Raw genomic sequence first — 13,707 nt, 5'->3', positions numbered from 1 at the left:
AAATAACGTTAAATATTAATATTTTTTTTTGAAATGACGTGTTTACTTTAATATATCATATAGTGAAATAATAATACTAAATAGGTTTGTTCTTACATGCTAAAGAAAGTTTAATACAAACAAAAACAATTCCTTAACGGGTAAGTTCTCTACCTACTCAGGTTATTATTTTTACCAAATTATAACTATCCAATATCCATGCTATAATAACATACCATTTATTAAGGACCTTAAGTGTTATCTAAGTATTCACCTACTCTATAAAGCAGATTTATTGAGAACTTAAGTCTTATCTAAATATTTACCAATTATTTTTAACTAAAACACAGAACCTACATATTCTTGAACTTCATAGTGTTTGTTGCCAAGTCTTCACAAAGGCTCTATACTCCTTGTCAAACTGGTGATAGATTCAGTTATTGTAACTTTCAGCCAGCATTTGATTTTATCATAGGTTTGCGATAATTAATGTGACGTGGAAAACTTGGAAGATTGATTAAAAACAATAGCCCATGGGTTACGCCTTCAAATGCCTTCAACTATTTACTTTCATGGTACATTTTATCAAAATCAGTTCCACAGTTTAGTCGTAAAAGCATAATAGATAGACAGCTGCAAGGATACGAATATAGAATTGAATACACCACAGTAAAGCACTTGAATATACTGTATCATATCATAATACTATAGAAACAATTCCCTTCCACCGAGTTCCACCTGACCAAGGAAAAGTAAGGCTATTTTTCCTTTTGACCCATTTCACAACCGTCTAACAACGTATAAAGAATTTAAAACAATATACAGTATAATTACATACATCGGTATGTTAATGAGACGTACGATTCGATTTATTATCGTACAGATAAAGACATACATTCCTATATTGATTGATGAGATCGATAATGTAACTGTATTCGATTCGTAACTTATCGATGTATGAACGGAAACGGAGTTGAACTTAAGTTTTGCTTATTTCTGCTTGAGTGAACTACCGTTTGGTGAACGGATATTGGGATTATCAATCAAAGTAGGTACACCATACCACGTACACCATATTAAAGTTTGAGCAAATAAATTATTTGATTGTATCTGAAAAATGAAAAGTCAAGGCAAAAGTGTCTTAAACTTTGTAAGATTAGCGACATTTTTTGACGGTATTCGTAAAAAGTTTTTTACAATCGGTTCTGTAAATAATTTTCAAGATAAGAGGATCTGTGTGTAGGGTACCAAAATAATGTCTTTAAGATAGAATTTATACTTAAAATTAAACATTTGTCGAGATCTTTATTGGCACCAAGGAAACAACTAACTATTCGATATAAATAGAATCTATTTATTCGCCTATTGTGAACTATTTAACTAAATCCGACACATTTTTCGAAGGAAATAAGCACTATACTAGTGATTTTTTTAGTGCAGTATTGGGAAAACAAGCTCTTACCCACCTAGTTAATATTGGTACTTTTATTCTGCAACTATATTATACTACAAAAAACGAGAAATAAAAAAAAATACAACGAACATGAAAGGTTGCACATTTACATGAAAGATTGTTAGCTACATAGTGTTATATAAAATTCTCGCGTCACAGTTTTCGTTGCCATACTCCTCCGAAACGGCTTGACCGATTTTGATGAAATTTTTTGTGCTTATGAGAATCGGCTTACATCTATCTTTCATACCCCTAAGTGACCCTATTTTTTTTTATTTATATGGCAAAACAACATTTGCCGGGTCAGCTAGTAGTGTTATAAACATACATTAACCATTCACTTACTATGTAAAGTAAACATGGCCGGTCTCACTGACAGCTGCTAAATTATCATCACACAAAGTTATGTTATATTCATGTTAGTTACGAATTATAAATAACTTTAAACATCATACAAGTTTATTGAAGTATCCATGTCACTACACATCATTTACCTATAAACATACATACATAATATGTAGAAGTATTTATGTATGTCTATCAGTTATTTGGTTACCATGGTACAAGCTCTGCTTAGTTTGGAATCTAATGACCGTGTGTAAGTTGTTCGATGATATTTATTTATTTTTATACATAGGTACATACGAAATAATAACATCATGCCTGCTATACCCTAAGATGTAAGCAGAGATGTATAAAATATACCTACCTTATTGCCTATTGCCATATACCGGGCACGTTACCAAACTCTGGACTATTGAGAAATATTAAACAAATTAAAAAAGCCAATTGTACTTTACCCGACCCGGGAATCGAACCCGAGACCAGCACTCGAATACACTACTGACCGCGCCAAAGGCAGTCACCTAAAACATTCTATATATTAAAACAAAATACAGTTACATCTATCTATCAATTAATCACGAATCTGTTTTTATAGCCGTGTCTATCAGCGGCTACTAAATAATGGCCGAAAAGCCGATGTCTCAAACACCGAACACGCGATGACCCGACGACCTGAGTAAACAATACCTTTGCCTTTCACCTCCCAGATACCATAGACAATATTAAGAACGTATTTATTTTTGTTTTATCAAGATTGTCTTTGATTTCACAATCGGTTTGATGAGTATCGTTTGGCCGTAGTTTGATTTACTGCTAGGCAAAGTTGATGACTTTTCTAAGTTATGTGTGTATTAGAACACCATTAGCATCGTACCTAGTGGTGTATTCTGGTCTCTGCCTACCCCTATGAGAAAAGCACGTGATATTATGTATTCGTGTATTAGAAATAATTATCATTTGTTCCAACAGTGAAGGAAAACATCGTGATGAAATCTTGCATGCCTATTTTTTTAAAATACATATTTTGAAGGCATGCATAGTCCCCAACCCGCACCTGAACAGCGTGGTGGACTCAAGGCCTATCCCCTTCCTCATTACGGGAGGAGATCCAGTTGAAAATAACTTGGGAAAATGTCTCAAGATTGTTGTATAAACAAGTGGCGCTCGCTAATTGTTGTCACGCCTACGTATAACGGGTTCGATTCCCGAAACAAAAATTAAATAGCCCACGCAGCTTAACGCAGTCAATAAATTCCATCTAATCAGTGTATTAATATAAACTCACTGCCTCCGTTGCGTAATGTTTAAGATCACCACGCCGTTATCATTCCGTCGGGAGGTCGTGGGTTCGATTCCCACACAGAACAATTATTTGTGCGATCCGCAAATAGTTGTTTCGGGTCTGGTTGTACTTTGTGTCCGTTGTTTGTATGTTTGTAAACGTCCCCGCGACACAAGAGCCAACCTTAGTGCGGGTGTTGTCTTTTTTAGAAAAAAAAATGAAAAATATTATTGATTTCCGGAACAAAATTGATATGCCCACGCGACTTATATCTCAGTCAATAAATTCCATCTAATCAGTGTATTAATACAAAGTTTACTCAATTAGATATATTTTGGTCGAGTATTTATGTGAAGTTATAAAATAATCAACGTATATTGCGTACACGCGCATAAATCAAGTGAATTCGGAGCAGTTGCGACATGCGCAAGTGTGTAGCGTCAGCAATGACAGCTAACGTCAAAGTTATTACTACAAGTGACAGTTGTACAAGTTATACAACAACTTACTAAGGACTTTTTTCTGAAACCGTCATTAAATAAATAAATTTAACCCATTATTGCCCCACTGCTGGGCAAAGACCTTCTTCTGTAGTGGGGGCGGGGAGCGGGGTTAGCCCTTTAGTGTACTTTGCATACCTTCAAGAAAGATGAGACATTCCTGTCCCACTGCTGGACAAGGGTCTCCTCCCCTAATGAGGGACGGGTTAGGCCATGAATTTTAGATGTTGATTTCCTTTAATGTTTGAAATTTAAAAACGATTAACAGCATTTTTATCTCTATAATTGTTGAATAAAAACTGCTAAAAGCACTGTGTCTTGCAATTATATTATTTGCATGTCTATAACTTATTTTACAAAACGGATGTCACATTTTGAAGTTTTTAACAAGCACTTCTGATTAAATAGCAATTTCAATGAAAGACGATTTGCCACGGTGTCCAATAATTGAATGACCATAATCAATTTACAGACTTACAGTCAACAACATGTTTTTAAAGTTCACAAAAAATACGACAAAATGTTTGTCCAACATTGTTTTTTTATTTTTTCTTTGCTGCTACTACAACATCAACAAAGTATCATAGCACCTATGTCATCACATGAGACAAGTTTTCTCCACATCCGTTAACAAGTGCATAAATTAAATAGATAATAAATAAAAAACTAGATCGAAAGTAATCGATTAGGTGTCCAATGCCGTAACTCGATACGAATACCGTAAGTTTTGTAATTGATCTACATTATATCGATTTCAAACCGAATGGACTTCACTAGTGATTGGAACTTTTGACAATCTTTCAAATGCGGCTCGTATGCATGTTCTGTTCGAAATTTTAAACAACAGTTTTTTTTATGGCTGTAAAAATAAAATGGCCGATGTTGTCGATCGGTTTAGTCGTTAGCGTAATTAAGTAGTGAATACAGGCAAGATTGAATACATGTTTTTAAAGTCATTAAGTAATTCGACGAAGGCTTAGAATGCTTGTTTATATTAATAGTCAAATTAAAATTGTAGGTCATATTGTAAAAGAAAGGATTGAATAGGAACACGGTCTTAGTTCTCAAGAAAAAAATGCAATCTATGGTTGTTGAAAAAAAAGCACATTATTTTGCAGCCAGCAATTTATAAATGAAAAATTTGATGTGTCATTACATTCTCATTTTGTTAAACTCATTAGATAGGACAAATTGATTACAACATTGAATGAGCTTACTTTATTATTATGTGCGGCATCCATCATATAGTGATGTGCTAATCCATAGATCGCGTGTGTCAAGTAATCATATAAGATCATCATTGTCTATGCCTTTATTGTAATACACTTGATCATTGACATTATTATTAACGTTAAGATGATACTCCATCGTACTTAATTCTATACAATAAGATACTTATTACTTACTCTCTTAAAACTGAAAAGAACTTTTTTTCCGCATATCTCTTCAAAATAAATTCAATAAATGCAACAGATTTTCATTTACCTACAGGTAGAGTGATTCATGAGGAAGATATTAGCGCTTCTATCTTTTAAAGCAACAAAAAAATCACATCAGGTCTATTTTTTTATCCCATAACTGTCCCAACAACTCCTCTCGACTCTCGACAAGCGACTCCTCTCGAGCAAAGAAGTTGTTAGGTCTTGAGTCCACATTGGCCAAATGCGGAACTTCGCATGCCTTTAAAAAATGAGTTAAAGAGATTTTAGTCTTGCAATGGTTCATCACAATATTTTCCCTCACCATTAATACAAGTGATAAATCATCACACATCATTAATTATAACTAATCTAATTAACATCAAAAGACTACTTAAATGCCAATCAAAGATCCTTCCAATACTTTTGTTCCTTTGAAGCACAAACACATGTATTTTAAAAATGGCGTCCAATTGACTCAATACAATATAGTATTTAAGTTCAAATTGTGTGATACGATAATTAACAGGTTTAATTACTGTTCTCGTTTGATTCGCTCAAAGATGATTGCTTTCAACTTTCCAAGACTATCAATGGATGGTTTCTTTGGCTACCTTTGTAATAGAGACCGCTTTTTATAATTGGTTGTAAGGTACTTATAGAGATTAAAGAATATAATTGGTATAATTCACGACAAACATGCCAATAGTAATCGTACATTATTAGCTGGAAGTAAGTCCAAAACAATATATAAATCTAGATGGTTCCAAAGCATTGTAGAATCGCTTTAAATGAAATAATTCGATCCTAGCTGAAAGTAAAGTAGAGCTCTCATCTTTCAGATCGGATGTTATAATATTACAAAATGTTACTGCATTCAAAAGTCATAAAGATGACTTAAAACTCTTACTTTAAGCAGTCAAAAAACACACTTTCACGGACTTCTTCATTAGGACAATGTAAATCCAATAGTGTAAAATACTGAAACTAAAACTCTATTATTGATGAAAATAACTATCTATTTCCATTCTTTAGAAATGTTCACTATTTGACTGTAGCCAATAAAAGCCCTCCACTACTGAAGATTCCGAGAAGCTTTCCACCAAACAACTGAAGATCTACGAATTTTCGTCCTATTTTCTTTTTAATTATTTCCTAAAACACATTATTAATGAGTTATTTTCTTGTCCTAGGAGCGGCTGGGCAGCGGCGGGCTGGGCCTGGGCGGCGGCGGGTTCCGCGGCGGCGCGCAGCCCTCGCTGGCAGACTTCCAGCCGCCGTACTTCCCGCCACCCTTCGCGCCCGCGCCGCACCCCGCCAGCCCGCACCACCAGCAACAGGTAATTAATATACACGCATGCATATGCATACATGCGATGCTTGAAAACAGTCGAGAGCTAAGGACACTGCTAAAAATGGAAATTGACCAAAACACAACCGGAACTGAAGCTAAGAAGGATAATGCAATGAATTAAAAAAGTAAATACATACATTTTCAAAACTAGCCACTGAAAAGATACAGACTGAATTAAATCCGAATGGCGATCAACTTAACTTAGACCGGTACTGTTTCTTCTAGGTCTTATAAATGAACACCATTTATTACTCAAATGATTGTTTAAACCGTTTATTTTTCGAAACGCATCCCTTTTTATTATAGCTACGCCAGTCTTCTATATACAGGGCGAAGACACAAAATGTTGTATCCCATATCATGTTGTATTTAAGCATATGTTCCCTGGTACAGCAAAGTCATGGCATGGAGTACGGCGGCGGGGGCGGCGGCGGCGCGGAGTACGCGCAGCACTACGCGCCGCAGCAGCTGCTGCCGCGCCACCACGCGCACCACGAGCCGCACGCGCACCTGCGCCACCACCGCGACCACCACGACGCTATACATGCGCACCACGTACGTACACACTATCCTTATCTCATCTCATCTTAGAAGTGCCAGCTAATCGCCGCGCCGGCTGAAACTTCGACCACTGTTGATCCTTTGTATCACAACCTTTCCTACTTTAGACGTTGGGGGGCAGAGTAAAAGTTGTCAGTTTTGTTATGCTCCCTATTATCTCACATATTCTACTTATAGGTACATGCCTGGAATACGCTATCATACTGATCATTCAGGACAAATATTGACACTTATGATAGTCTTTACAATTACTGAATCTACCACTAGTTCGGAAAGGGGATAGAGCCGTATTAGAAGAGCTAGCATGAAACTAAGGGCCAACTTTTTTCAATCGCCTAAATATTCGTTTGAAAAATAATTCTTAGCTGTATACTCGTACAAAAGAAAAATATGATTAAAATGAGATATCGTAAACCACATCGCCTTCCTTAAAACCAATGAGAAAATGCATTGCCCATAAAAACTTATGGTTTTGTTCATTAAAAATCCATTTCCCATAAAATGTACACGACAGATTTGCTTCCTGAACTATCATCTTTCAATAAACTCTAGACAATTTAACCTAAAGTATGCAAGTTTGACAACAAGCAAGTATGCGACTATGCGCGATCCCCCATGCACCCTCGTGAAAGAATCCCCGCTCCGCTACCCCTGCTAGGCTACCACCCTCGAAATTATTATCATATTAATTTCCTTCGATACATGTTACGTATGTTATGTCTATATTTCTGTCTATTAGTTTGCCTTTACGGTTAGACAGAGCTTTTGCTGGAAAAGAATTTAAGATAAATATTTTTGGTAAATTGATTAAGTAAATAAGGTAGTAGTTAGGTAATCTATATGACAGTTTTGTAGCAGAAAAGGAAGCCGATATTTTTTGTCAATGTTTACTTTACCAACCACTATTTAAAAAGAAAAAAATTGTTTATGGCAATTGCGTGACTTTTTTTTTAACCTCTCGAGCGCCCCACGTCAAAATTCAAATATACCGTTAAGCGTCCAGGCCAAAAATGGCGCGCGAAATTGAATTGGCGGTTGGCGTTTAAGCGCCGATTCCGTCATATTTTGATACTAACACCCTAGTCATACCTTATATATTTGAAATCTACATAAAATTTGCTATATATTAAAAAAATAAATCACAAATAATATTTGATAGTGGTGGTACAATAGTCGGTTTAATCTGAATATTGTGTGCTTTAGGCATGTGTTTGAAGAAAGTCTAAAAAATATTTTTAGGCATAAAAAATAATATGACGGAAGGTCTTATCGTGTAGTTAATGAATAATGACATTAAAATCCAACTGTAAAATATACTCAAATATTTAAAATTAGTTAAAAAAAGTATTTACAATATTGGTCATAAAGGAACATGTCGTTGGGTCAGATGTTGTTTAAGGTGCTCTCTGGCCTATATCAACCACTTATTCAAGTGTGTGCATTAGATCGTCGTCTCGTTTCATCAGCTTCAATGTCAAATATGTTTGAAAGGGATAAACATAGTTTTAGCATTTAATTTCTACGTTTTTTTAATGTAAGATCGTTTTGCCGTACCACGGTGGCGGGACGCTTGACGGGGGTAGCACATTCAACCGTGACACGGTGGCCGGGCGCTTGAGAGGTTAAACATCATATTTTATGAAAGGCAATAAAGATACTTCGCCTATTGAGGTATAAAATAGCTATGAAAAATTACATCTATCAATCAATGCTATTGTTAAATTGTCAAAACGGTATAAGAAGCTATAAAAATATGTAATTTGTGAAACTCTCTCTTTAAGAAGACCTACATTTGAATAAAACTAGTTGATGCATTACGTAGGACTACAAAACTAATCGTATTTAAAAGCTGACATCATAGAAAACTCTATGTTTATAGAGATATATCTATGTTGCCTACACTAACCAACAGAGTTTCCTTAAAGTTTAGGAACTATCCTACATTGGCCAAAAAAACATAGCAATAGGTACTGCTTTCGAATCCTTATCTATACTAATACTAATATTATAAAGCTGAAGAGTTCGTTTGTTTGTTTGAACGCGCTAATCTCAGGAACTACTGGTCTGATTTGAAAAATATTTCAGTGTTAGATAGCCCATTTATCGAGGAAGGCTATAGGCTATATAAAATCACGTTACGACCACTAGGAGCAGAGTACCAGTAAAAAATGTTACATAAACGGGGAAAATTTTGACACATTCTCTCTTCTGTTACGCAAGCGAAGTTGCGCGGGTCAGCTAGTTTCAGATAAAATAACTTGCCATTCAAGCATATCTGTCATAAATAAATAGTTTATCTTGATTTATCAATAACACAAAATATAAAGCTACTTTACAACCTTCATTGATAGAAATAACTTCCGTTACAACAAATATGATATATTTGAAATTAATTAATGAAAAATACGATCTGTTTCCCGCTACAAGATTTATTTAGTAACTTGAGTTGTTCAACAAATTACTATTTGCAGTCAAAGTTATTTGTTATCAGTAATTTAGCTTAAATCTCTAGACCGCAGGAATTCGAATAGATATTGATTTTAGATTAAATATTTAATGGCTAATAGGAAATACAATAATTATATAGCCATTAGAATATCATTTTATGCCTGCACGATGTTTAACTCTTACCAAAAACAAATAATATTTATATTTTAGCAAATGTCAAAGTTTCTTTAGCGCGTTTTTAAATGTCATATTTTAAAAATATGATCCATGTTTTTTTTTGTATCGTGCAACAATAATTTCAGCCAACAATATGTTATTGAACGAAACCGTAGGGATGGGATCACTTTAGTAGATTAGCCGTCTTAATGTTCCGGTTTTATAGAGCGGGCATCTTCGCATACAATGCGTCGCGGTCTGGCCGGGAGACTCGATGACATTATACGCGATTAAATGGCAATTTATGAAAAAGTTTCACAAATATTTTTGAAATATTCTTTACAATGAGATATTTTGTAAGAGGATTTATCTAGTCTGGGGTAGTACACAAAACTATACGGACTTAGTTACCCAACATAGGTTGAGATTTTTTTATACTTTTTAATCTGCTCTCCTTTTTCATTGTAGAGATTCCTCAGAAATATCATGTGACTGAGAAAGAAAACTTTTTATTTGTATCTCTCAGTGCAACGCCTTTAAATATTATTTTCATTGTTAGTTATCACACGGCGGGTTCAGCTACGGCGGCGGCGAGCGTCGCGCGGACTACGGCGCTCGCGAGCAGCACGAGCTCGCGCTGCACCATGCACTGCATTCAGCTGAAGAAACGCCGGTAAGAACACAGCACAACAATATAACTAACCTTCATAACATATAGTAAGCCTAAGCAGAAAAACTCCATAAAATAGGAGGATGTGTCTACTCTTTACGTCTTTAAAAATGATTAGGCCGCATCCACGTAGAGTCTCTAAATATAGTCCATAACTAACAGTCTGTGAACTTCTGAAAAGTTTGTCAAATCATGCCGTCACACGGGTAAAAACAATAGATTCAGATTTAGTTATACTTTCAGCTCTCATAAAATACCTAAAATCACCAAATTACTAACATTTGAAAATGAGAAAAAGATTCACTGGAAGTTTTAAAATCAACATCTTTTGAAAGCTTTTGCGTGCATCTTGCCAGCTAAAACATACTCTTAAATATTTTTATTTCACAAATAACAAGGCATTCCGCAAAGACTTCATGGAGTACCGAAGTATATTAAAATACCAATTACGTTTATTTAAAACTTCACCCTCGCGTCCATCGATATTTTGATAGACATCCAATATCTAAGAAATATGTGCGCTCAGGAATTTAATAAGTATACCAAATTAAAATGTTTTATGGACAACGGGGAATGTCTGGGAGCTCCATTTTTTACTGTCGATACATATTTTTAGCTGCAGACTTCATTTTATTCAAAGTTTTATTAAAGTTCATCTTCTTATAGTTCTTTTTATAATACTTAATATCTTGTGCATTTGCACTGACTTTTACAAACATACAAAAACGGACACAAGTTTTGCTAAAACGAAAAAATTTCGAACCACACAAATATTTATTTCGTGTGAAATTCGAACCCAGAATTTTCGGTCGTTGTGAGCAGCCTAATTTTAAAATAGGTTTTTTAATGAGCATCATTTTCCTTGCAAAATCCTATCGTAATTTAACAAGAGATAGACCATCTAATTAATCTGTGATGTCGTAAATAAGCCACCCACCTGCACAACACTGGCTAATAATTTTCTTTTAATTCCTTTCATCTCTTTCTAGAATGCCGGCATGGACGACACAACGGGGTTCATGACTGACCTTCCACTATTAAAAAGTAAGTAACAATTATTTAACAGACAAAAAAACTACATTTCTTTATAGACTCGCTACTTACATGTATTTATAACAACTTTCGCGGCATGTGGTATAATAAATTAGCTAAAAGATTGGCTCTCTTGTGGCCTGTGGCACAATCGATCTAGACTCCGTTGCCTCAAAAAAAAGTAGCTGTCAATTTGAAAAAAAAAGAAACGTTTTAATAGTGTGGCCAATTTAAATAATTATGGAACATTTGATGGAAATTAACGGAGTGCCGGGATAGTTAAACGATATGTTAGTTTTTGTTGGCTCATCGATAGAGTATACTGGAATAGTCACGGTACAGACAGCAGCTTAAACGATTAAATATCGGAAATATTTACGTTAATTAAAAAACATTAAGTAGGTATTAATTTGCTTTCGTTAGCGTTTACGAAAAACTTAACATAAAGGTTGTCTTTATTCATATTTCATACAATAAGGTTAACGTACTACCTACTTAATTTTCCTCAGACAACCTACCAACTTTAAGACAGCTTTGTGGCGTACTTAATTTTAACATCTTAATTCCTACTTGCGGCATAATAAATGATGTTATAAGTATCAGTTGCAAAACACCTTCCGAACGCTAACTCCACAATTTATTAATAATAACGATTGTAAAAAAGGCTTTAAGTCTCCGACTGTACGCATGTAATTTGAATCGCACGGACATAAAATAAGTACATATTATTAACTTATCAAAGTATTTTATTGTTATACTTCAAGATGACCTGTTGGAGATAAAACTGTAATTAGAGTTCATACAGCACTTATCGGATAGGTGTATCGATTTTTCTAAGTAGATTGTAAAAAAAACCTCTCTCATTCAAAGAACGAATGAATCAATATCAAATAAATAAAAGTATCGATCAATCATTCGATATTTGAATAGTAGCTTCGATTTCGGAAATGACTGTTCGTTTCTCTATGGTTTATGTAGTTGTCATTAAGATGCAGTTGTTTGTGTTAGTACTGTTACTTGCTTTTTTTACGTTTTCTAATATCAAAAGTCAATAGATTGATGTCTTATATTAGTTTGAAGATGAAAGTATGATACAGAAGTGTGTAGTTTTAGTCTTAAAGTAAGATATAAAAGTTCTCTCGTAATTTCTAACACATAAAAAAACATTTTTCTTTTTTAACGTCTTGTATAACCGAAGGTGTAGGCAGAGGTGTATAAAATGCGTTTTGCATTTACAATGTTAGTCCTATGTAATAGAACAAGCCTATGCCTATTCCGGGCCTGACCCAGCCTTGACACGGAAATCGAACCGGAGTCCTTAAGACCATGATTCGAAAGCACTTCGTTTAAGTAATTCTGGATTTTAATTATTTTCTAAGGAAAAAGTACACTAAAAAAAGACGTTGAATTGTTACACATGTTTTTTTTTTAATAAAATTTCTTTCATATTAAAGAACGCAGTCTCCAAAACATAATTGGCCAGTAATTTACGAACACCTTTATATAAAAAAGTAAGGGTGTTAAATAGCCAGTGTGTTGCAAGTTAATGACATAGTGATGTTTATTGTATTAGGGTTGCCATAGTGAAATATTACAATGTGAATGGAGATCATGCTGTGCGTATGTTTGGGGCGTGGCACTGATTGTTAAGCATCTATTGTTGATATTCGAAGCCGGCTATTTTGAAATCACTCTAATTTTTACACGTTGTGTGTGACTGTTATTTTTTAGAGACCTGTGGTGCGGTAAAAGCGGCACTGATTTACAATTTTAATATAAAATGTGCCTGCTGGAGTAGTTATTTTTAATATGTGCCTTCATGTCCTGCTAAGACTATAAATGCGATTTGTTAGGGTAGATGTATGTTTGTTAACCTTATTGCGCAAAAACTACTGAATTAATTTTGATGAATTTTGGCACATAAATAATTTAAACCTGGTTTAGCACTGGAAGTCTCCGCCCCAGAAACCTTTACTAGCCGACGAAGAAGTTAGTAATACTATTAATTTCCTTAACTAAAATCAGAAACGACCCAAATACTATGGCTAAAAAATATACCCACTAACCAGTTTTAAAAATACGAAATATTTCCGAAGGCCGTTTAAAACATAATTTAGAACTAGCTCAGTAAAAGTGAATGAAATGTCCATTATAAATAAATGATTGAATGTATAATAAAGTTACTTCCTGTTGTAAATCTAAACGCAGGATGTAATCGATACGTAAGCGAATGTTGCCACCCACTGCTCTCGAGATTGCACTTGTTCATCGTTAACTATGTTTGACGGGGTTTGACCTAGTACCATGGCGACGTAAAAACATGGTGATTGAGAAAGTTATGGGGACAATAAGAAATTAATACTAAACTAAAATATAAATTAAACATAGATTTCCCGATTTGATTGTTAAAAATTCCTTAAAATAGGTTTGCTTAATTTAAATGAGCAACAGTACCATGATGAATTTCGTAAATGATTTATAATTACTACACAATTTTTGTGACTTTATT

The 13,707-nt window shown here is 34.5% G+C and overlaps 1 protein-coding gene across 3 annotated transcripts in view; it reads left to right on the top strand.

The window, feature by feature from the left end:
* The window catches only part of TfAP-2 (transcription factor AP-2), a 64,813-nt gene that overhangs the window by 41,403 nt on the left and 9,703 nt on the right, over window positions 1–13,707 (top strand). For all 3 annotated transcript variants that reach the window (XM_076129543.1, XM_076129542.1, XM_076129541.1), the window contains 4 exons: window positions 6,171–6,317; window positions 6,725–6,886; window positions 10,056–10,169; window positions 11,156–11,210. In XM_076129543.1, the coding sequence (XP_075985658.1) occupies window positions 6,171–6,317; window positions 6,725–6,886; window positions 10,056–10,169; window positions 11,156–11,210 (478 nt within the window). The remainder of the gene's footprint in view (window positions 1–6,170; window positions 6,318–6,724; window positions 6,887–10,055; window positions 10,170–11,155; window positions 11,211–13,707) is intronic.

Source organism: Anticarsia gemmatalis, chromosome 22 (genome assembly GCF_050436995.1).
Source record: "Anticarsia gemmatalis isolate Benzon Research Colony breed Stoneville strain chromosome 22, ilAntGemm2 primary, whole genome shotgun sequence".
Classification (NCBI taxonomy): domain Eukaryota; kingdom Metazoa; phylum Arthropoda; class Insecta; order Lepidoptera; family Erebidae; genus Anticarsia; species Anticarsia gemmatalis.
The sequence above is the reverse complement of the archived record's forward strand: the minus strand, read 5'-3'. Positions and strand labels throughout refer to the sequence as shown.